The sequence below is a fragment of the Electrona antarctica genome (assembly GCF_951216825.1).
Source record: "Electrona antarctica genome assembly, chromosome: 24".
Classification (NCBI taxonomy): Eukaryota; Metazoa; Chordata; class Actinopteri; order Myctophiformes; family Myctophidae; genus Electrona; species Electrona antarctica.
In genome coordinates this window covers 7,424,893-7,450,358 of record NC_136803.1, presented here as the reverse complement: position 1 = coordinate 7,450,358, position 25,466 = coordinate 7,424,893, and the positions used below count along the sequence as shown (strand labels likewise).

At 42.5% G+C, this 25,466-nt stretch overlaps 2 protein-coding genes across 4 annotated transcripts in view; one reads left to right on the top strand and one right to left on the bottom strand.

Annotated features, from left to right (window-relative positions):
- LOC306917040 (transmembrane protein 163a) overlaps positions 1-10,418 on the bottom strand; it is a 48,646-nt gene extending 38,228 nt beyond the window's left edge. Inside the window, exons 1-2 of the mRNA XM_079495160.1 lie at positions 10,332-10,418; positions 8,292-8,411 (exon numbers count right to left, since the gene is read on the bottom strand). Coding sequence (XP_079351286.1) covers positions 8,292-8,411; positions 10,332-10,374 — 163 coding nt within the window. The 5' untranslated portion in view covers positions 10,375-10,418. The remainder of the gene's footprint in view (positions 1-8,291; positions 8,412-10,331) is intronic.
- LOC306917038 (cyclin-T2-like) overlaps positions 1-25,466 on the top strand; it is a 46,744-nt gene that overhangs the window by 19,270 nt on the left and 2,008 nt on the right. Inside the window, exons 3-10 of one of the 3 annotated variants that reach the window (XM_079495158.1) lie at positions 17,798-18,207; positions 18,797-18,878; positions 18,998-19,126; positions 21,201-21,261; positions 21,440-21,502; positions 21,847-21,892; positions 23,861-24,024; positions 25,332-25,402. In XM_079495158.1, coding sequence (XP_079351284.1) covers positions 18,050-18,207; positions 18,797-18,878; positions 18,998-19,126; positions 21,201-21,261; positions 21,440-21,502; positions 21,847-21,892; positions 23,861-24,024; positions 25,332-25,402 — 774 coding nt within the window. In that variant the 5' untranslated portion in view covers positions 17,798-18,049. Of the gene's footprint in view, positions 1-17,743; positions 18,208-18,796; positions 18,879-18,997; positions 19,127-21,200; positions 21,262-21,439; positions 21,503-21,846; positions 21,893-23,860; positions 24,025-25,331; positions 25,433-25,466 lie in introns of those variants that run through there. The other 2 variants (XM_079495156.1, XM_079495157.1) reach the window with 2 other exon arrangements.

Sequence of the window (25,466 nt, the reverse complement as noted above, 5' to 3'; positions counted from 1 at the left end):
GGACCCCCCGGGGTACTTGAGGGAGTTCCAGGGGGGACCCAGCTAAATGATCATTTGGAACCAAATGGAGCCTTATGGGTCTGCAACTCAGAGAGTGTACAAATGGGTTAACCTCTCGGACCCAAAACTAAAGAATATTTTGTTTGACGTTTATTAGGAGAGATAACGTTGATCAAAATTCTTCTACATTCTCTAATTTTGTATAGACTTCTTGTAAATTAAGTAGGCCTAATGCAGATGCTTAACAATAATTGAACTATTTACACTCTCAAGAGTTACAAGATCTGTAATGGTCCCATTTGGTTACCAACTCTCCATTTTGGGGACCACCTGGAACCCCCTCAAGGACCACTGGTGGCCCCCGCACCACTGGTTGAAAACCACTGACGTACAGTAGGTACACTGTACACACATTAGCTACACAAATGCACTCAATGTGTGCCTACTGTATATTGTATAGACAAATCCACAGAGGGGTACCCTGGACGCAGCCGTTGCTGAGGTGTTAGGTGTACCATTAACTGATTACCTAGAACCTGGCCTACAGGGCACTAATCCATGGAGCAGTGCCCCGTAGGCCAGGTGTAGGTAATATGTTAATGGTACACCTCAGTAATGGCTGCGCCCAGGGCACCCCTCTGTAGATTTGTCTATAGATAGACCTTTTCACACTTGACAACATTTGTTTCTTGCTGCTGTGTTTACTTTGCGAATATCAGTATATATAACTGACAGGAAATAAACTTCGACCCAAACTGTTGCCTAGCAACGCAATTCCACTGACATGGTCTGCACACTACATGCTCGAGTCCTACCATACCACTTCTCTTCTTTCAAAAACTTTTCTTCAAAGCCAGATGCATCAGACAACAGAAGCACAACAGGGAATTACAGATACAGCCTTGACTGACGTTATTTTGCTGGCTATAGCCTGGAACATCAACAGTGAGATTCCCTATTAATCTTCCATAATGGCTGCTGTTTTAGAGCAGTTAAGCGACAACGTTTCATATGTTTTATTGTTTTATTACTAGGCCTCAGGCCTCAACAAACAATACATCTCTGAGATGGAAAAATGGTGTGCCGTGGAGCTGAATATGAGTTTCATTCATTCATTCATTCATTCATTCATTCATTCATTTGCTCATTCAACATGTAGATAGATTTGTAGATACTATACTAAATTGCTTCTATTTTGTGATTGTGCATGCATGTCCCTGCCAGCTGCACCTGTTTATCAGTAGGAGAATTCACACACACACAGTCACACACACACACAGTCACACAGACACACACACATATGCATGTGGGCGCGCACGAGCGCGCACACACATGGCAGCCAGAGCTGGCTGGTGTGTTTACATAATGCTAATGTTTTACTGTGTGCATTACCTAGGCGTTATCATCAATCATAGACCTCACATCTACAGTATAGGGAATGGGAGCAGCCAGGTGGTGACGGATGAGGTACACATACATATACAGACTTCAGGGCCACCAGAGAGCAGTGTTGATTTCGGCGACTAAAACTATGACTAAAAATGTTCGTCGACTGCCTTTTTTCACTGATGGAAACTAAATAAACTAAATAAACTTATGATGACTAAGACTAAATATATTGACAATTTCGTCAACAAATAAAAACTAGACTAATGTTAGGAAGGGACTAGTGGACAAGAGATCCAGTATAAGTCATTTTACACTTGAAAATAGCAGATCTACAATCTCACAACACAGCAAGTGTAAAATCAGTCTTACGACAGCATCAAGGCCCGCCAAAATACATTTTAGTCGACTAAATCAACTGTAGATTTAGTCGACTAAAATCTTATGATATTTAGGCCTAGTCGACTAAGAGATAGTCAAAGTGACTATATGAATTTGCTGTCAAAAACAGCACTGCCAGTTAGGGATGGGCATTGGGCAAGGGCCTCTCATGGAGGCATTACCCATGGGGCCTGAACCTCAACGTGGGGTTGCCATGCAGCGTGTTGCGCATACTTAACTTGATTCCTGTCAATTCAGCACTTATAAATGCAGAAGATTCCCGCACACACTTACAGTGATGTTAATAATATAATCAGCCAATGTGAGTATGGAAGGACTGGATGCTCTCTCTCTCTCTCTCTCTCTCTCTCTCTCTCTCTCTCTCTCTCTCTCTCTCTCTCTCTCTCTCTCTCTCTCTCGCTCTCTCTCTCTCAAGGGCCATTCTCTCTACAAGGTTACAAGCTTCTTCTCCTTTTCCACCCCCCCCCCCCCCCTCCTTTTCGGTGCTATTCAGACTTGGAGTAGTAGTGTATAGGTCGGACATAATAGTAGGGGACACGTGCTGTAGAATGATTTCTACCAAGCTTTCAAATTGATTAATAAACTCAAACTGCTATACACACTATACAGTTTCTGTTCCTCTCTCTCTTTCACACACACACACACACACACACACACACACACACACACACACACACACACACACACACACACGTGTTTTCCTTCATGCCGGATATGAGTCCACAGATCCAAGTAACGGTAAGCAACTCATTAAGTTGTTTTTAGTTTTTTAACAAAATTGTTAAGTGTAATTAAAGACATGACGTCACGTGGAGGAGACAAGAATAGAGCAGGGAAACAAGAGGAAAGGACTCTATGAGTAGGAGGGAGCGACAGCCATCTATGAGTAGGAGGGAGCGACAGCCATCTTCACTACAGCACACTTCAGACTCTATGAGTAGGAGGGAGCGACAGCCATCTATGAGTAGGAGGGAGCGACAGCCATCTTCACTACAGCACACTTCAGACTCTATGAGTAGGAGGGAGTGACAGCCATCTATGAGTAGGAGGGAGCGACAGCCATCTTCACTACAGCACACTTCAGACTCTATGAGTAGGAGGGAGCGACAGCCATCTATGAGTAGGAGGGAGCGACAGCCATCTTCACTACAGCACACTTCAGACTCTATGAGTAGGAGGGAGCGACAGCCATCTTCACTACAGCACACTTCAGACTCTATGAGTAGGAGGACGAGGGAGCGACAGCCATCTTCACTACAGCACATTAAAGAGAATCCCAACTAAATGTAATCTTAGACAAATGTCGGAATGTAAGGCCTTTTAGTTAAGCTCATAGTTAAGCATACAGCATTTAATGGAGGAAGTTAGTTTTTGGGGACCGGTCCCGATCACCGATTTCTTTTCTCCCGGTCGACCGATACCAACACCGATAACGACCTTGTGTGTAAGGGGAAAGTTTACATTTTTCCAAATGTATTATTATATTAGAGCAGTGCCCGTTGGAGCCTCTACACCGTTGCCTGTTGGGCACTGGCCTACTTGGAACGATGCAAGTTGGAAATGCATGCCCCACCCAGATATTATGTCTTTGTCCCGTTTATGTCCATATATGGAGTTCTTTGTCAGGCATGCCCAAATATGGAGTCCATGCAGACGTCAGAATGATGTCAGAACAGTCCAGCTCCATACATGGACACTGGGCAGGGGCCCTGTCCAGAGCCCGGGCAGAGGCCTTTTGTGGCGGTTCTGGACAACGGTGGGTCAGACCGACTCGACACCGGGCACTGCATCCCTGTGGGGGTGTGGAACGCATATGTTGAATTTGAAGGTGGTGGGGCGAACGGTTCTCGAGTTACGTGGATTACAGACATACGTACGTACAGAGACTTTATAGTTAGACTAGACCTGTACGTGCCCGTCGCAGTCGGCCACCGGCCTACTTGAGAACGATGCAACTTGGGAACCTAATGATATACGTTGTCATAGCACCCGTTTTAACTGTCAGCCGGTGTCCCACATGGACTATCTGTGTATGTGCCTGTGTGTGAAGACTGCAAACTGAAAAGTGTACTTGGAAATCAATTCGGCCCACTGGCAGAGCCTGATTGGTTGAGCCTCAATTGGCTGAGGCAGAGGCTGGAAATTGCACAGGTGAAAGGAGTTGGCCTCATTAGGCCCACTGGCTCTGCCAGTGGGCCTAATGATTCTGTCAATCATTCATTGTAGGGCCAATATTCTACACAAACATACTGTACACTCAGTGATGTAAAAACATTGGTAGAAAGCTTACCAGTCTGTTTACAGTCTGAACGGCGATACTTGATTGGGCAGTCCCGATGTAAGCCTACTCTAGGTTTTATAACAGGATGTGTAGGGAACAGTCATTAGGCTATATGTTCTCTGTGTAAGATGTTTGCTAAGCAGTGTATACTATATTGTACTGTATATTTCAAGCGTGACACCCAGAGAGCAGCCGGAGACGCAAAGAGGGGGACACTCCATTGTGATGTAACAGATACAGATGGAAACATGCACAGTATTTAAGGCATGCGACGTGAACACAAAGTAAGGGGAAGAAACATGCACAGTATTTAAGGCATGCGACGTGAACACAAAGTAAGGGGAAGAAACATGCACAGTATTTAAGGCATGCGACGTGAACACAAAGTAAGGGGAAGAAGGAAATGATTATCAGCTGATCAAGCCTGCCTAGCCACTTCTGCTCTACCACCTTCACAATAGGAAGGGCCTGAACCAACATGGATTGTATTCAATTCAGGAAGGGACTTAAAGGACCACTTCACCACTTTTCAACTTCTCTTCCTATAATTGGTCCTAACTAATGTTCATGATAAAATACCACCATTTTTTCCCTACTCGGTCTGTGTATCATAGGAAGGCTGTGGGCAGTTCAGAAACCCGTCCACCAGTGACATCATCGATGGTGAATCCAAGCTAATAGAAACGGCAGGCTTTCTTTTCCTGAAAAGTTGCAATGCAAAAGTTGAAGCCATCGTTCTCACGATAATAAAAATCTAAATATATTTTAAAACAAAAACTTGTTTAAAAAACAATCTGCCTAATGATGATGTCACTGGTGGACGGGTGTCCGAACTGCCCAAAGCCCTCCTATGAGACACAGACTGAGTAGGACAAAATGGTGGTGTTTTATCATGAACATTAGTGAGGACCAATTATATGGAGATGTTGGAAAGTGGTGAAGTGGTCCTTTAAGTGTTCCTGAATAAAGTCTCAATAAAGTCTCTCCTCTCCTCTCCTCCTTTTCAGTCACATCAGTAACGAGCTACTAGGCCCCCTCAATAAACCTCCACAGTGAACCAAGACAAGAGTCCAATCTTGTGGCCAGTTCAACCAGAACAAATTGAATTACTATTTGTAATTCCACAATTTCCACTCTGATAACAGCAGCACTCTGTCAAATTCCAGCCTGTTTTCTTTTTCAATCCACCTCAGATCTCCAAATATATATATATATACAGTATATATTTTGTAACTCTTTCTGGCAAAAATAGCCAATTTAACACCGGGGTGCTCACTCTTCCTTGGTGCTCAGACTGCTCACCTATCCTGTTTCTGTTATCCCCCCCCCCCACACACACCCCCCACACACACACACACACACACCTCACACACACACACTGAAACGTGGATAGCGTTCCTGCCCACCACTGTTGACACTGGGGTTTGTTTCCTCCACAGTAGTGCCTCCGGACACACCAACGAACACAAGTGGGTGGGAATCCGGACGGGGTGGGCGTTCTCTGTCAGTGCGTTTATAGGGACTGTTCAACAGGGTGAGGAGGACCTATAGGAGGTATTAGCGTGGGTTAGGGTCTGTTCAACAGGGTGAGGAGGACCTATAGGAGGTATAGCGCTGTGTGTGTTAGAAGGGGATGGTGTTTCTGCCCACTGGCAAACCACTGGATATTGAGGTGATCAACTATGCTGCTGCAGAGCACCTGTCCTTTTTACTTATGCATTAGCTATCAAGAGCTAAATCCTCATTTAAAGCAGCTTTGGGAGCAGGAGATGAACATTGGGAGCAGCAGGAGATGAACGTTGGGAGCAGCAGGAGATGAACATTGCATTTTTATGTTAGATCAAGGCTCTCTAAACTCTATACCAGGGGTGCCCAAAGTGGGGTCCGGGGACCCCCAGGGGTACTTGAGGGAGTTCCAGGGGGGACCCAGCTAGATGATAGTTTGTAACCAAATGGACCCTTATGGGTCTGTAACTCAGAGAGTGTACAAATGGAACCAAATGGACCCGTTAGGGTCCATTTGGTTCCATTTGTACGCTCTCAGAGTTAAATTAGCATTGATTTTACAATATAAATTGGGGGTCCCAGAGATAGAAATGCTATTAAATAGGGGTCCGTAGACTAATGCATGTCAAACTGGGGGTCTTTGACATGAAACGGGTTAAAAATCACTGCTAGAGACATACAAATCTTCTCTTATGGAGGGGTCCCTGGCACATCTTTTCAAATGGGGGGTCCGTGGGCTAATTAGTGTCAATTTGGGGGTCCTTGGCATGAAAAGGTTTGGGAACCTCTAGTCTAGATACTATATAGTCTATAGCATCCGACTGGGAAGGTGCCCTGGCTTCACATTGTTTTAGATAGCAGATGCTAGGACATCCCCAAAAGTGGACAGTAAGCAGATGCTAGGACATCCCCAAAAGTGGACAGTAAGCAGATGCTAGGACATCCCCAAAAGTGGACAGTAAGCAGATGCTAGGACGTCCCCAAAAGTGGACAGTAAGCAGCTGCTAGGACATCCCCAAAAGTGGACAGTAAGCAGATGCTAGGACATGCCCAAAAGTGGACAGTAAGCAGATGCTAGGACATCCCCAAAAGTGGACAGTAAGCAGATGCTAGGACGTCCCCAAAAGTGGACAGTAAGCAGATGCTAGGACATCCCCAAAAGTGGACAGTAAGCAGATGCTAGGACATACCCAAAAGTGGACAGTAAGCAGATGCTAGGACATCCCCAAAAGTGGACAGTAAGCAGATGCTAGGACATCCCCAAAAGTGGACAGTAAGCAGATGCTAGGACATCCCCAAAAGTGGACAGTGTACTGAAAAACGGAGTGAATCTAGCTTTCCGCATTTTTGACAACTGCATTCATAGCTGAATCATATCCTATTAAATGAACCATCGTCCATTTTGCTCCTCAGTGAGTTGACCAGTAACCGTTGATCTGAAATTGCACATGGGCATTGACCATTTGCTTGTATGTAGGGAGTGGTGAAGCCCATTTTTCACTTTTCTCAATCTGTTTATTACAGGCTATGGGATTTGTAGTCATGGTCACATCCCATAGCCGGCCGGAGGGTGGGTGGCGATAGTTTGCATCTGAATAAAGATTGTTTTTAAAGTCTTTCAATTGCGATCAACAGGGAGAAATGTCAGTTTGAGAAGAAGTAAGCTCTTTCCTATCTTCTCTCAGGCGTACAATACAGAGTGACTCATCCTATCAGCATATGGGTTCACATCCTTGACATGCCTGTAGGAGGCTTACTGCAAAGCACTTCAACCAGAAGGATTCTCCCCCAAAGGCAAAAATGTGTTCTTTCTATTTTTCTGAAAGCGGTATAGATATAGTCAGTCAAAGGGTCACATTTCCAATGATTTCAATAGTTTTTTTATTTGTACCGAATATAAGGTCTGGTTAATATTAACCTAGGAGTTTCACATTTTGCTCTACAACTTGGATGAAGTGAACTGAATTCTGAAGCTGTAGTGTCACCGGCGAGTGGTTCAAGTCGTATATTCTTGCAAAAATTGCCATAGGAACCCATATAGTGAAATCTATTCTATTTACAATGGCTGCTACCATCACTACTGCATGGTGTAAGCTTCAATTGACCCCCCGCGCGCGCACACACACACACACACACACACACACACACACACACACACACACACACACACACACACACACACACACACACACACACACACACACACACACACACACACACACACACACACACACACACACACACACACACACACACACACACACACACACACACACACACACACACACACACACACACACACACACACACACACACACACACACACACACACACACTTTCTGTCAGCAGCACCACTATGGGAGACTGCCGTGTCTCATGAGCATGTTGACCGTCTCAGAAGGCAGATAGGCTCCGGTGCCACTAAATGGCATTTTTCAAATAACACAGTCAGCTGTCAAGGCAAGCGAGAGGTCGACACTTGTGGAGTGGCACAAAATGAGCCGGGCTGTAGGACAGATGTCACATCTGCCTTTGAGAAGACCATGTATCCCAGAGCCCAGATGCTAAATGGGGGGATCCAACAAAGCTCCATTTCCTCTGGTAAGTGTCGGTGAAACAGAGTAGACAAATATACTTTAGATGGCACACAAAGACAAACAAATAAGATCACGGTATACGTATGATGCACGAAACTGAAGGTCCAAAAGGCACTTACTGAAAGCTGCAATGGCCAAGACGATGGTGATGCAGATGGACACCCAGGACACGTAGAGAGCTTTCTTACGATAACTCTGGGCCTCGTGGGGCTTCAGTCGCATGCTGCTCTCCAGAAGACCTGCCAAGAACAGCCATGATTAGAATATACGGTGTAGTACAGCACAGCGCCGTACACTGTAGTACAGTATAGCACAGTACAATATAGCACAGTACAGTATTAGTATTGATTGATTGATTGAAATATTTATTAACAGTTTGCAGAATTACAGTACATTTCAAGCACAAACTCAATACAAAGACTGTTAACTGTGAGTGGACGACCCAATTAAGCATTACACTTGTTTACAAGAGGGTCCACCATGTTCAATTCATCAAAACATTTAGAGACGTACACATAGACACTTCTATATAGTCAAAGAACAGAACAGGAATTCATCATAAAGGAGGTAAAAAGGGAAAAGAAACATATACAGTGAGGGGAAAAAGGGGGGGTACAGACAGTATAGCACAGTGCTACAGTATTAGTACACTACAGACGGTACAGTTTAGCACAGTGCAGTACTGTACTCTATCCAGGGGTTCCCAAAGTTTTTAGCTCGAGACACAAAAGTGAAATTAGATGTCTGACCCAAACTAGTGAAAATAGTAGGAATTTACCAGCTCACAACACATATTTTATACGCTTGAGTCTGGAGACTATACCTTTTTAAGTCCTCCCACCCCTCAAAATGAGAGGATTTATGGGAGGAAATGGGGAATTACTTGTGTTGTACAGGTGAGACATTAAAGAGTGACAAATGGCTTTTGAGCTGATGATGATGATGATGATGATGATTGTGTAGCCGCACTGTTTCCCAAACAGTGGGTCAGGACCCATTTCGGGTCAAGGATCCATTTGAATGGGTCATGACGGGTAGCCTTAATATAGCATTGTAGGCCTATATTATCGTTCCTAAAATAAAGAACATTTTTCAAAAGGATTTCGACGAGTAGCCTTCATTTTATTTATCAAATAAAAACTCTTGGATCAGATTCAAATTCTTAAATCGATAAATAAAACAAAATGAATATGTGGAGAAAACATGCAGATCTAAGCTCACAGAATCCTGTTGTGAGCTTGTAGATCTGCTATTTTCACGATAGAGACACGCAGAGATTTCCCTTTTGGGTCTTGAACTAAAACGTTTGGGAATGGGAACCACTAGGGATACCCCCAATACCTACCTAGAAATATACCTATAGAAATCATCCCATTGAATGGGGCTGAGGGACCAAATATATATGTTGATCAATCATTTATATACATGAGAGCAAGTCACTCTCCTGTCAGGCTCTGTTAAAACCAGAGGTTCCCAACCACTAGTACTGGCCTGGTACCACTGGTGGTACTTGAGCCCCCCTCTGGTGACACAGAGGAGTCGCCCAAAAAAGGTGAAAAAAGACAAAAGTGGAATGAAATATTTAGTTCTTCTGACCAAGCAATTGGTTGAAATGGGCTATCCAGCCGTGCTGAAATAAGCATGACAGCACACCTAGCCTTAATAGAATATTTGAGAACGGATTAATCACATTAGTGATTGGTTAGGAATAGAACAAAAAGGTCAGGTATATGCTCCCGTATTTTAGTTATTATGGTGTTTGGATTTAACATCATGTCCTGTGTTTTCAAAATCGTGTTATAGGCTACTTGGAGAGCCAAATATTTTCTGAGGTATATAAAAAGGTTGGGAACCAATGTGTTAAATGGCCATAATAATTGAACATCTGTCCATAATGATTGTTGTGCCAACATAAACTCACAGTTGACCTGTCTGTCACCTGTCACCCTAACTTCTAATCTGCCGAGTCAAACTATTTAATAGACTGTTCTACATTATCATCAAGTTGCCTTACATTTTACTATCATTACACAGCCTGTTGAGTCAGTTTATAGGCTAGTCTCTGTGCATTACGCGCCATGGCATGCTGTTGCTGTGCGCGCTGGACTCATAGGCGGTCGGCGCGCTGTAGTTGTAGACTACAACCAAACCAAGCTTACCTTGGCCTTCTATGCTGTCTGTAATCTTCATCTCCTGATCCATCTTCAGACCTTCTCCTGAGCTGTCTTCCGCTGCTGAGGACTGCTGCTGCTGCTGTTGAGGGTCCGCTTGCTCGCACTGTAAGTCCACTGTAACCGCGGTGGGATCCACGACAGGAGAGGGGACCGGGATGGTGGTGGCAGCGGGGTCTGTTGCTGTGGAATCCGTCATTTTCCCGACGAGACCGGTAGACCCTCAAAAGAAATGTCACACCCGAGTGAGAAGTGCGCTGTCAACGCGAATAAGGGGCCGGGGAAGGGAAGAGTGGAGGGGAGGGGAGACAGCGGGAGCGGCGAGCGTCAGGTCTGCCTCACCGAAGAGGAGGAGGAGGAAGATGAGGAAGAAGAGGTGAGCCGCGCGGTCAAGAAAGGCAATGGCGAGACATGGCCGTGGCGTGCTAGACACAAACTCGCAGACTCGTGATATTGCAACAGCTCAGCTCTAATTAGTGATCTGGTGGAGTCCACCACGAGACCTGTGCTTCCCTCCTGGAATGGAATCTGTGGCGCTGCGCTCCACTGCAGCTAGGGTAGAAACACACACACACAGGTCCCAGGTGGATCCATGGATGTATGCGCTATGATAGGCTATACTACACTCCATCATGCGCTCCACTGTAGTCTTAAGTCTAACATTCTGGATGGATTTCACTTTCAAAAAAACTTTTGGTAATTTCATCGTCTATACTCGGGCTTAATTATATGTGAACACCCCTGACAGTGTTTAAGTCACTTGATTCAGTATTTAGATTATATATTTGATATTTATTGTAACTGCCCCGCCCCCTTCCTATACAAACCCACTGTAATCAGGGACTGATTAACCCCCACAAGGGCCCTGGGTCCGTATTGGTTTGGGGGGCCCATAGCGCTCGAGTGTAAACACTGTGCCAACACAATCATTAAAGGACTGTTTTACATCATATTGTAACATTAAAAGCTGGCCATATAGGAATGTGATTGGCCGGAATGAGATGATGATAAGAGCACCCCTCACTTCACAGGTAACAGGTCAGGTCGCCCCAATTCCAACTCGCCCCAGCTTTTTTCCGCCGACCTCACACCGACAGCTCGGTGCGGCGGTTCTTGTATTCTTTATTTTGTTTTACTGAGAATAAGGTTAGAAATAAGTTTAGGGTTAGGCATAGTTTTACTGGGGTTGAGGTTAGGAATAAGGTAGGTTCAACCATTTAAGCATAATTTACTTAGATTACTTTAGGAATACCAGGCCGTGCTGTTCCGCCGGCTGTACGCCCGGGGCGAGTTGGTAAAGGGGCGAGCAGTCTCGTATTCCACTTCACATGGGTGTGATTTTTTTTATCATATTTTTTACCTAAATTTGACAAAATCAACAGCCAATGAAGGTCCCCAGGAGCCCTTTTCAGGGCCTCAAACCCAGTACTGCGCAGTCCAGTTTCCCTGAAGGGCCCCAATAGCTAATTTGCCCTGATTGTAACTTCAAACTCCATTTTAACCATGACAGATTCATTGAAAACACCCATCTTTTTTCTGGTGACAGATAGTGCCCTCCTAATACGTGAGGTGGTTTTTAATTTACTATTTTAATTTATAATTGTTTTGGAAAATGTGGAGGACTCTGCTTCGTGACGGAGGAGACTAAACATTACAAAAGTATATTAAAATAAATTAAAACATTAAATGAAAAACAACGGCCCCCTCACGTAGTAGAAGGACAATATCAGTCACCAGAAAAAAGGTCAGGTGTTTTCGATGAATCTATCATGGTTAAAATAGAGATTGAATTTACAATGGGGAAATAGGAAGGGGGCGGGGCAGCTAAAATGAATATCAAATATCATTCTAAATACTGAATAAAGCAACTTAAAAACTGTCTGGGGTGTTCACATAGGCCTGAGTAGACGATGAAATGAAATAAAGTGAAATATCCCTTTAATGTCTGCAGTGTAGCCCATCAGTGAAACATATAGGGAGATTATATTATAAAAGAAAAATCTGGTTTCATGTTTGTTTGTTTAGGACCAAGTATATGATAATCTTAGATTTGATGAACTGCTCCAGGCTACCACATGCACTCGCTCTTCCTATTGATTGATTGAAACTTATTTGATTTATTTCACAGTATGTAGAATGGGTTATGGTTTTATGTTACTTTGTGGACGAGTCGACACCATGAAAAGCACACGACTTGTTTACATGATTTGCTTCAAGCCTGCCCATCCACACACACACACTCGCAAGCTTGGAGAGTGAGTGTATCCCTGACCAGCTGGCCTGCTGTCACCAACATTGGGAACCCGGCCACCTGTGTCATCTAAACTCGAAAGGAAGTTTATCTTGCCTTTGTAGCCAATGTAGCCTGTATTAGTTTAGGTGTGTGTGTGGTGTGGTGTGGTGTGTGTGTGTGTGTGTGTGTGTGTGTGTGTGTGTGTGTGTGTGTGTGTGTGTGTGTGTGATTTGCAGCTAGATGGAAGCAGAAAACAGGATATCAACACTCAAATTGCCAATCAGGATAGTCACACTATTTAACATCTGGTCTACTAGTTTACTGCTACTCTGACTTGACTAGTCTTCATGTTGCCAGACTGTTGCCTCTCGCAATTTTCAAATGTCTGGCTATGCGTATGCGAGACTACATTATGACCGCTATAACCTCATATACCTATCTTTCTAGAGGCATAATTGTGTGCTCATGCAGTTCAGCCATTATATTGGCAACCTGTCTTTGTCTTTAATGTGGTTGTGGGTCTGTCTGCTGCAATGAATTCCACAGATCACGTAGACAAAAAAAATACAAAGTCTGTCTCGAGAGGCTGGCTGAGCCATGCCAGTCCCCATTGGTCCTAAGGCTTGCGCTCCCATCGCAGTCTCTACTGCCACTCAGTGGTAGAAAGTGAAAGTACAATCCAAAAGCCGCAATGTATCAGTTCAGGCCCCTGCATGTTGTGATTATAAACAATGGGCTTCCTTCCTAGAAAGTGTTACTGAAAAGTAAAATAGCCGTAGGCTAATTTCTCAAATGTATTTACAAGTCAAGTAAGTCATCTTTAGCACATACAACAGCAGCTGACTCATGCTTTCCAGTCAAGGATTAAATAATAAACACAGTAGGAAAAGGAAAGAGAAACTGAACAAAAACAATAATTAAGGGTATATTAAAATAGATTAATAATTAAAACTGCACTATGCTCAGAGGATAAATTGAGGATAAATTGAATTTTGACCATCAGGTCAAAATTCATGTAGAATATGATCCTGTGGTGAGACATGACCTTTGACCTTTGACACGATCTAAATGTCTCAATATAAGAGCAGGGAGACAAAATACATCGATGCCGTGTATAAGATGGTAACAGGTCAGGTCGCCCCAATTCCATCTCGCCCCAGCTTTTTTCCGCCGACCTCACACCGACAGCTCGGTGCGGCGGTTCTTGTATTCTTTATTTTGTTTTACTGAGAATAAGGTTAGAAATAAGTTTAGGGTTAGGCATAGTTTTACTGGGGTTAAGTTTAGGAATAGGGTTAGGTTTAGGCATTGTTTTACTGAGGTTAGGAATAAGGTTAGGTTTAACCGTTTAAGCATAATTTACTTAGATTACTTTATGAATACCAGGCCGCGCTGTTCCGCCGGCTGTACGCCCGGGGCGAGTTGGTAAAGGGGCGAGCAGTCTCGTATTCTATAAGATGATTTATTTTTTGCATAGAAGAATTTGTGTGTCTTTAAATGTTTTGATGAATTTGAAAATTGAGGACACTTATGTAAACAAGTCTTAGTGCTTTTTCTGTTTTTATCCTCTTAGCAGATTTTGTATTGACGTACTTTCCTTGAACTGTACCCATTCTGCAAACTGTTAATACATTTTTCAATCATTATACGGTAAGTATGTTTCCACCTCATATGTGCAGTGGGTGCATAAGTCTGTCCTCTATTGGGAGCCAGGTCTTTATGTGTTCACTGAGTCTGTACAGTGTACATAATAATAATAATAATAATAATAAAACTTTATTTGTATAGCATTTTTCATGACATGAAATGCAGCTCAACGTGCTTTACAGAGCAATGAAGAGAGAAGAAAAGAAAAGCAAGGCATAAACATTAAAAAACAAGAGCAGTAATGCAATACAGTGAGGACATGAATAACAAAAAATTAAAAAAACAAATCAATTAAAAGCAAGGGTGTAGAAGTGGGTCTTGAGCTGTGCTTTAAAAATGTCTACAGAGGCTGCCTGTCGAAGGTACAGTGGGAGTTTGTTCCACGCCGTCGGCCCGTAGAAGCAAAAAGCTGCTTCCCCGTATTTTTTAGTTACCATTTTTAGGCAAAGCGAGCAGGCCAGCAGTGGAAGACCTTAGGGGGCGGTTTGGGACATATTTAGGCAGGCAGTCATGTAGGTAGGAAGGTGCGAGACATAGATCTCCTTATAGTTTTGGATCAGTCATAGTGCTCAGGTATTAATTCTACCACAGTGTATTCTCTGTTTAGGGCCAAGTAGTATTCCTGTCAGACAGAGTCCCAGAACCAAAACGTCTGGCTGAGGGCAGGAGGCGGAATCTCTTTATACCTCTCTGCAGGTAGGGCCTATAGGCTTTTGTTATGGAGTGTGTCTGGGCGCCTTTTTTGGGGGGGGGCTCCCCCGCAACCCAGCATGAACAAAAGGACAGAGTGAGAAATAGGAGGTGTGGTGTGAGAGCGGTCGTTAGCATATAGGTTTCACGGTCAGTTTCTTGAGAGTTGGCAGCTCCTTATGCATGTTTCTCTCATGGGAGTCATTTACAAAGACCAGATCAGATTACCTTTCTCTTTTCTGTCAGCTGCACGGACAAAAGATAGAAATACTGTAAACCAGTTGTTATTTTTGGATGCACATTTTTAACACGTATACACAAATCCTGGTAATTTTAATATGGGTGTCTGTGCCTGTGTCTGTGCCTGTGGACAAATACATTTGGGGGTCCTTGACATGAACACTTTTGAGAAGCACATGCTGTAAATTGCAAATACTTAGTTGACTTTCTTATGTATAATTTTCATCTAGAAGATACTTGAAATTCAGTTTGAAAATGTGTTGCAGTGAACCTACTATAGTTTCAGGTATAGTTTTAGAATGAAAGTTAACTGAGTGAGCCCCAGAGAACTGGCTGAGCCATTCCAAAACAAACGTGTATGAAGCACTGAGTTTATTTTTTATTTTATTTTAAGGTGTAGGCAGGTTTTGCAAATGAGAAACTGGTTCAACAGAAAGCTGCGGCCTGAACAGATGCATGGCCTGATTACTTTAGTCATCAATCAACTATATTGTCACAACACAATTACAGGTAACATTGAGGTGAAACGCTTATGCAGGCTTCCACGTTTGCAGGAAGGAAAAAGAAAAATAATTAGCTGTAGAGAATGGAAAACAAGATGCACAAAAAGCCTGCGAGATGTTAAAATCGGTATCAAAGTCCTAAGTGCGTGTCAGTATCATGTTGCTTAGAAGTCTGAATGGGAGTTCTAAATGAATTACATGAACAAAGTACAGTATAGTGAAATCATTCTCTTGACAATGAGCCAAAAACTAGTGGAAGAAATAACGGAAAAAGTCAAATATCCCCATATGCAAGGATCAAGACAGTAACATATGAGTCATTCTTTGCTCTTCTTTGCCAGGCAAAGGTGTCAACATTTGTTTTTAACTGCTTCTCGTTAACATTTCTCTATGGTCTCCAAATCCATTTGGAAACAACTTTCTAACCTGAACACACAAGTTAGTGTAGCCTGCCTATGTTGTTGTCACTCTCTGAAGCCAATTTGCTATGACTATTGACTGTTTGTTTAATACTATTTAAACAAGGGCAGTGGCAGGCAGACTGTGGCAGAACATCCAGTTATATCCGCACTGCCTGCAAAGTTTATTCTCCTGGCAGAGTGGTGGTGGTGGGGCTCACAAACAAGCCGGCTTCTGCCCTGTAATGACCCCTGGGGAATAGATCACACACATACCGCCCCTTACAAACAAGCCCGCTACCCCCGACTGACCCCCAGGACTACGTGCCCCCCCCCCCCCCCACACACACACACACTGTGACACACAAAGTTTGTGTGTCACAAACACACACGCCTTCACTACAAAAAAACATGCTGCTTCTATCATGATACAAACATGTTCAATAATTCATGTTTATTTACCCGTAGACTATCCATATGTATGTGGCACTGTAGGCGGTAAAAGTCGAAACGAAACGAAACAAGCACTATAATATATAAAATAGCATTTTCAGAAATTCTAAACCGCTCTCATGAGCATTACGGGTGCTGGTAATTTGAAGCTGGCCCCTGTAAGTCCCCCCCTCTATATTTCTATACTGTAGTGTACACACGCTTTCCCCTTTTCTAACCGTTTTTTTCTTCTTTTTTTGCATAGAAGTGTATATTTGTGTCTTTAAATGTTCATATGAATTGAAAATGGAGGACCCTTATGTAAACAAGTCTTAGTGCTTTTACTGGTTTTATCCTCTTTTTGTATTTTGTATTGACCTGTACTTTCCTTGAACTGTACCCATTCTGTACACTGTTAATACAGTTTTCAATCAATCAATCAATCAATCAATCAATCAATCATCTGTTCGTTTGTGAGGTTGTAAACCTGTATATGTTTCTTTTCCCTTTTTACCTCCATTATGATGAATTCCTGTTCTGTTCTTTGTCTATATAGAAGTGTCTATTTGTACGTCTCTAAATGTTTTGATGAATTGGGTCGTCCACTCACAGTTAACAGCCTTTGTATTGAGTTTGTGCTTGAAATGTACTGTAATTCTGCAAACTGTTAATAAATATTTCAATCAATCAATCAAACAGTGAGTGTGACCTGTACTTTACTTTGTAAATATTGTATAATAAACACACAAACTGTGTAAATGTTTACCACTGTAAAGCACCAACGTCAATGGGACAAATTCGTCGTATTTTGTGCAAATAAATATACCTGGTAAACATAATAAAACGTAATAAAACGCCCAATAAAACATAATAAAACATAATAAAATATATCTACGCCAACCGACCACTGGTGGCGCTGTTCGGGAAAGTCAACAAGAAAATGGAGGCGACGCCATTGGCTGGCGCATGCGTCCTGTGGTGCTTCCGCTCCCCAGTGTTGCCATGTTTACTTATTAAGTGAGAAAGTGACTGGGCTTGTTTTTTCTGTAACATTTCTTGTAAATATTGGTAGTTGGTAGTTGTGCGTGTTTTTTGGGTCTTGTTTCTAAAGTGTGGTTTATTTGGGCTTGTTTCCACGTGTTTTAATTATTATTTAAACCAGTGGTTCTCAAATATTTTCATGTCAAGGATCCCAAATTGTTTTAGGGAGCCCCAGTACCAGATTTGAGATATCCCCTACAAAGAAATCTCCAAATTTATTCCACTATTATTTTTTCTCCTTTCTTTCTTTTTCTTCATGATGTTAAGCAGATCTACAAGCTCACTGCTATCTGCAAATTTCAAATGATTTTGGGCTTGTTTTCCTGGACTGCACCTGGTTGCTTGCTTCTCTCACACAATCTGGCAAGTGGCAACACTGCCCTCCTCCTCCCCCCCTCGCCTCACCACCAGCAGGCAGCGCCAGCGAGCAGAACTGACTGAGTGACTGAGCACCGTTGCCGTCCGTGGGTTTGGGTTGCTGGCTGCTCTCCTCTCTGTGGATGTGGGTTGTGGGAGAGCGTAATGGCGGCGCCCCGAGGACCCTCCACGAAATGGCTCTTTTCCCGGGAGCAGCTGGAAAATACGCCGTCTCGACGCACCGGAGTGGAGGCCGACCGGGAGCTGTCCTACCGGCAGCACGCCGCCAACCTGATCCAGGACATGGGCCAGAGACTCAACGTGTATCCTCTTTTACCACCGTTAAAAAAATTGAAAGCCCCCGACGAGGCGAACAGGGCCAGAGCAAGGCCACAGTGGTCTGTTTTAACAGGCTTATATCGTTGTGTTTTATTATTGTACCACAGTAAACGCCGTTGTGTTTGTTATCTCTACTAAAACACTTACAATTCGGTAGCGTCGATGTTTACGCTTTGTTAACGTTCATAATATTATGCTCCGTTCGCCATAAGAGTCCTTAGGGCCTGTTAGCATAGGCTTGCTATTGTTTCGTCTTCTCCTATTGTTAGCTTGGCTGTGTTTTCCAAGGAGGACGCCGGGTGGTTGGGTTTTCCACGTCTATTATTGTCGCTTAAAAGTATTCTCAGTTCAAGAATCGTCTTTAATAGTGTTACAATACGATGTGATATATGCAGTTTTTTTGTCCTTAATTTGGTTCACATGACGCACGTTTTGCTAGCTCGCCTGTTAGCACCAATGCTACATGTCTTAGGGGCCAAACCCGACAGACTTTTTTGTGGGGATTGAAGAATATAATCGATATTTGTTATAATCAATTGTAACAGCCGTGATTTCCTTAACGTTTGCTTCCAGCTCTCAACTAATCATCAACACTGCTATTGTATATATGCATAGGTTTTATATGATTCACTCTTTCGCCAAGTTCCATAGAAATGTAAGTATCATTCATATCACTCATATCACTCCTCCATTGTCTTAGCTAAACCCTGTTATAGCTGTGTGTTTTTGCACTGTTACTGTACAGAATGAGACAGAGCTGTTTGTGTCTTCCAGATCATCTCCCAAACCACTTTGTTCCTGGCAGCTAAAGTGGAAGAACAGCCCAGGAAGCTGGAACACGTCATAAAAGTGGCCCATGCGTGCATCAACCCCCAAGATGCTCCCCTAGACACTAAGAGCAATGTAAGTATATAGTGCGTATATAGTTTGGTCCTTTTGATGTGGTATCCACATGTTTTCTTCTAGAACTGATTAGGGATACTGAGATATCGGTGTGTACGCACACAGTAGATGCGAATGGAAACAGGCCGAATAGGTTCATTTGTCTAATTTACATCGGTCATAGCAGAATGGGTAGTGATGCCACCTGGGATTCTGTTGGGTCGCTGGTTCGCTCAGGGTCAAGTGTACCTGAGCAACTTGGCCCATATCAGCGAAGCAGTGAAAATGGCTTCAGCTCCCTATGGACTTTATATTTTCCTTTTCATTACCGCTTGAATCCAAAAAAGCAATGATGTATTTTGGAAACGCATCGATATCGTTCTGGTTATTAAACTACTGCGTGAGCCTGTACAGACACAATTAACATCCAACAATGCGTTATGGAATGTATACAAATTCGGAGAAGTCGCAGTTCACTTAGTTTTTGGCTCAAAATGACAGGCACGACAAAAATAAATGATTTTCTTCTATGTACGGGCACTTTTTCTAAGTAGGCTACTGACTGATCAGAGAATCGTCTAGTTAGTTATGACAGACGCACACAAAAAACAACCCATGGCATCGACACACAGGCTATGGTAGCTTGAAAATAGAATGTGGTGGTTTTACACCCAGCGGTTTTATATATCCTGTCTCCACATTTTAACATATGGTTTCCACCTGACAGAAACTATACATCTTCTCTTTGTCCTTTATCTAATTACCAGTTGTGTATTGGAAGTCGGTGAGATTAGACTGCATTGTGAGATAACACTGATTAGCTCAGTTAGTGACATTAGCTTCCTACTATGTACTGGTTTTTCCACAATACGGTACCATTTCTGTATAATAATAAATTAATATAAACTTTAAATATAGCGCAGAGCAGTGGGGTGACTCACCACTATGTGTAGCAATACATGGAAAACTTTTCTTACATTTATTTATCTGTCTTTTGTGTTTTGCTCAGACCCATATAACAGGGCGTTCAGCTGTTTGAGTAGAGTCAGGAATAAACCCCTCAACACAGACATTTTGAGAGTTTAGTGATGTCTGCAGACCATAGACGCTGGTCTAACAGATGTGGGGAAAAAAGTGATGTGGTTAAATGAGTCATCCTTCACCTTATTCTGTATTCTGTATTCGTGGGCGAGTGCTCCATGTACACCAAAAGAACATTGCTGCTCGCTCTGAATGCTTGACCCCTTAGTGAGCAAGCATTTTCCTGGCGTGATTTGGGGACCAATTAAGCTGGATTTTGACTGCAGGTTTAGCACCGCACGACACTACACCACATCAAAATAGCTACCATTACCATTAAAATAAAGTACTCCCTCACATTTCACTCAGCTCCTGGAGGGAATCGACACCCCTTTTGTAATCTAAGGACAAACTGTAGGAGGAGGTCATTGCTTCTTGCATAACAATCAATGTAGGCGAGTGGCCAACTGTCCTGTATACAAATGCAAATCACCTGTGCCCAGCTATTGGTAAGAACCAAATGGACCCATATGTGATTATTTTGTTACCCTGTCACCGGCGCTGCAAAAACAGAGAAGGCAAGCTCTCAACGCGTAGCGAACAGCGCTGCAAAAACAGGCAGGACACAACGTCTTGAGAGCTTGTAGATCTGCCTACTGATACTTCTGGTGACACCTTAAATAACTGCTTCTCCCATCACAACACCAAATGATGCAATGTCTTTTGTTAGAATTAGGTTCCTTCCTTCTAGTTTCAGTCGAGACTTGAAACTGCAGCAACTGCACCATGTAGTTGTATGCCATTTTTGCGTAGTGTCTGACAAACTAAATCTTGTCCCCACAGTCCACACGTCTCATATTTGCCATTGACAGGAGAAATTAGGTCAAATGTCCGCCAAATATGACGTACATTTAACCAACCAATCACATAAATTCAGTTGTTCATGAGATGATGTATGATGATAAGAGCGCCCCTCACTTCACATGGGTGTGATTTTTTTAAAATGTATTAAATTATGAGTGTGCAGCCAATGGTGGGGGTGGATTGTAAATCCATTATTTATTTTGTATTTCAGGCTTACCTCCAGCAAGCCCAAGAACTTGTGGTGCTAGAAACTATGGTGTTGCAAACGCTGGGTAAGTACTCCAAAAATGCTTGTGTAGTTGGCCCCATTGTAACTGTTTATGCAGTAAACATAGTGCTATTTATTTGCCATAAGGATACTGTACTATCATAATTTGATGGCATAAAGTGATGCCAGTCTGGTCATGCATGTATGTATAAATACTGAACTGCTTCATTCAATTCTTCCAGGTTTTGAAATAACAGTTGAACATCCGCACACAGATGTTGTGAGGTGTTCCCAGCTAGTGCGAGGTAAAGGCTTCCTCATATTTCATTTGATTTACAGTTAATGCATACATGTGAAGAGTTCATTTTTGGTTTCATAGATTCATTAATTATTTTCATTTTTTTCCTTTCAACTGCTATCCTTAAAATCACAAATCATTTGGCATGCCATATTCACGATTTACAAAATGTAAAATTGTTTTTCCATGGTACATTTTTATTTGGATTGAAACAACTCTTCACATGTACACAATACACACGATACAATGTCCTTTGATTTCAATTTATAACATTCAATTTATGGTATACCATGAAATGTAGTCCCAAGTAATACACTAACGTTAATTTCTCCCTTCTCCCTTCTCTTGCAGCAAGCAAGGATTTGGCACAGACTTCCTATTTCATGGCTACCAACAGGTTGTTACCCTGTTACCCTTATTGCACTGTGATGGCACACTATAGCTTCCTGTGAAATGCAGGATCCCCCTTCCTGTGTCCAACACCCTTATGCCGCCACAGTCTTGGGAACCCCCTTTCGGGGAAGTACCAGCTGGGCGACTCTGTGCGGTGTATTGTACAAGGGGCTCTGTTGGCACATAGGGGTCGAATGCACAATGTGGAGTGTAGTGGTGCTGTGTACCTCAAGTTTGGCTGTGTGCATATGTCTAAAAAGAAACGCACAATTGGTAGCCTGAATATACATTGAAAAGGGTGTAAACTTAGACGTTGTCCTGGTGAGTATTATTAACACTACTTTTTAGTTTTTAGTTTTTTCTTTTTTTTTTTCTTTTTCTTTTTATACATTTTTTAGTTTCTTGCTAACAGTGGAACCCCAAACTATACTGCAAACTATATGTAGGAGTTTTTGCGGCAGCTTTTCCCACAGGAGCACTGTAGCTCAAGTCTAAAATGGGTATAACTTGCGACTGCTGGTGGTCAGATTTTTGGATAGATTTTTGATTCTTTATTTTTAGTCTGCATTGTCAATGAGCTGCAAGGCTGGCAATGAGTATACTTGAAATGTTGAGACTTTTGTGCCATCTATGATGTGCCCCTCCACCATTTTACTAAGGCCATGTCAGCATGGACTTGTGTAAATAAGTAAGGGTTGTGGGTCCATTAGTGGAACTGGAACCATGATTTGGAGAAAATAGTTAATAATAGTTCTAGTTAATGATGAATGATAAATGAAGCAATGCCACATTTTGATGCAGATTCAGGCTTAACAAGCAAAATGTCGAAGCTCACTGGATGTGACGTGTTTCACGTGCATGTAAAACAGTAGTTGAATACCTACTGTACATCAATAAGCGCCTCACCCCCACACTGGCACAATCAAGGGCCTGAATCTTTTTCTCCAAATTCAATCAAATTTATATTGCTTTATTCATTGTATGACTGATCATTAGTCAGTGTTCTGTTCCCATGCCCGCTGACAGGAACACTTTAAATCAATTATGATGACGTTATTTAGTTTTTTTTAAATGGTTTAAATATCAGTCGGATGGTTAGCAATGTGGACATTTGTGTTATTTTCGGTCCCGAGTCTACAGTTATTGATGTTTTGCAGTGTAGTTTGGGATTTGGGTGTAGATGATTATTAGCCTTTAGAAATGTAACTAATCATATGCCATGGTTGACATTCTCAGTGTTTATCAATCTTTATCATTCATATTCAAACATTGTTTTAGTATTGATTTAAATGCAAACTTTTAGTTTGATCAACCCCCAAAACAATTAAAGTAATAACTGAACAATATCTGGAGATAATATAATGCTTGTTATGCACACACAAGACACATTTTAGTAACACCCTTATATTGTATTTATGGATTTATGGATTTTGATAATACCTAACAAAGATGTCTGGAATGTGCTCCTTTTATGGGGCCATATTAATTTCAGGGCAGCAGAATGAAAGTAAAAACATAGATGAACCAAATGTTGTTTATTTTTTAACCATGTGGAAGCATTCTGCCTGATTAATTGGGTTGATTCTCACCTCGAATATCAAGATAAAAACACGTGAAATATCCGAAATGTGAAAATGCGACTTCTTTTTGTAAACGATGGCATGTCGGTTCACATTTGATTCGGCAAATTTACGTGACTATTCAAAAAACCCTGAAAATGTACATGGAAATCAGTATGCTTTGATATTAAGTTTACACATTGAATTAGGTGAATTGAAACTGAATGAACCCCTACACAGTGTGTGTGTGATAACGACTTTGTATATCATGTATCATATGTATATGACTTACCTTAATGAAACATTGGTGTTGTCTTGTAAAGGTGCATAACATTTAATTTGCCGTCTACACCGCCACCCTGTAGTTAACGTTCCTATCTCCCCGTTGTGTTTCTTGTCTCCGCTTTTGGCAGCCTGCACCTCACCACCTTCTGCCTGCAGCACAAGCCCACAGTCATAGCCTGCGTGTGCATCCACCTGGCCTGCAAGTGGTCCAACTGGGAGATACCCGTCTCCACAGACGGCAAAAACTGGTGGGAATACCTGGACCGCACGGTCACGCTGCAACTGCTTGATGGTAAAGAGCCATTACTTCTTCTGCATTTGAGCCACGGACCACCATTTGATGAGATTTAGCCTTGCGGACCCAAAACCTTGAATATTCTTTTGTCGTTGGAAAGATTTTGTCCACAATTCCATGCTGTATAATTGATATTGGTACCATAGGAGTAACTGGCAAACGTTGATCTAAAATAACAATTAGTCTACATTCTCTAATTGTGCAGACTTCTTGTGAATTAAGTAATGCAGATGTTTAACAATAATTTAACTCTTGAGAGCGTAAAATGAAAACCAAATGGTCAATTTTAGTAGTGAAAAAAAATATGGATTATTCAATTAATCGCAATTTACCGGAGCAAAAGGGCGGAACTAATCTGCGACTGCGCTACGGCGTCGTACTGGACCGTTTAGAGTGACGCACACAGCGCTCGCACATGCTTTAGCTTTCAACAACCAAAACAGAAGGAGTTACCAACGCAGAGAGGATGAGAAAAAAAAGGACATAAGGGGAACATTTTGGATTGTATGAGGTTGACACAGGAACTCGATAAAACTCACACCATTGACCGTCTGTGAAATGTGGCCGAGATGGGACGATGTAGTGTGGCTCCAATGTGCGTAACATGGCCCGGAATCCGTCACTCTCCATGGTATCGCGATGGTTGTCTTGACTGTATCGCTGGATGTCAGTGGGCAATATAGTCTCTCATATTGGTCTTGTTCCCACTGTATTTGTTTTTACACAACTTGCACACGTGAGTTGTATCGAGTTCCTGTGTCCCCTCAACGTCGTAGAATCCAAAATGTTGCCATACACTTGTAATATACTTTAAACCAAATGCTCCTTAATGTGTGCAAACAAACAGAAAAGTGCAACACACACACACACACACACACACACACACACACACACAGCATGCCTATTCTGTCTATGAGCTCATAACGCGTGTAGATCAGCTATTTGCAGCTAAAAGCGGATCGGTACAGAACCGACCTCGGTCAACTATTAGTGCACTAAGTATAGAAGGGTTTAGTGGTTAATGTGTGGATCTGGTATACCAAACATGTAATGTAATGAACCACATTCTTTTCTTTGCTATTGTCTAGTTTTTTGATTTATTTAAATGTTTTGGATATGACTCTTGGCATTTGCAGTTCTTTGCTGCGGTTAATTGAATCTTTAGCCCAGTCCTACTGCTGACTGCTTGTATTTGACTTATGGTGCTGTTCCAAGTTGTTGCAGCATGTGAGAGTGACTCGGGGTACCACCCAGAGTTCATAAAGAATAACTCCTAAATGTGTGTTTTATTATCACCCTTTTAGAGCTAACCCATGAGTTTCTTCAGATCCTGGAGAAGACCCCCAGCAGGTTGAAACGGATACGAAACTGGAGGGTAGGTTCCCTTACCAAGCCTGTAAATGCTGTAAGTAATGCTCCTGACAAGCTGGTTGGTGCCT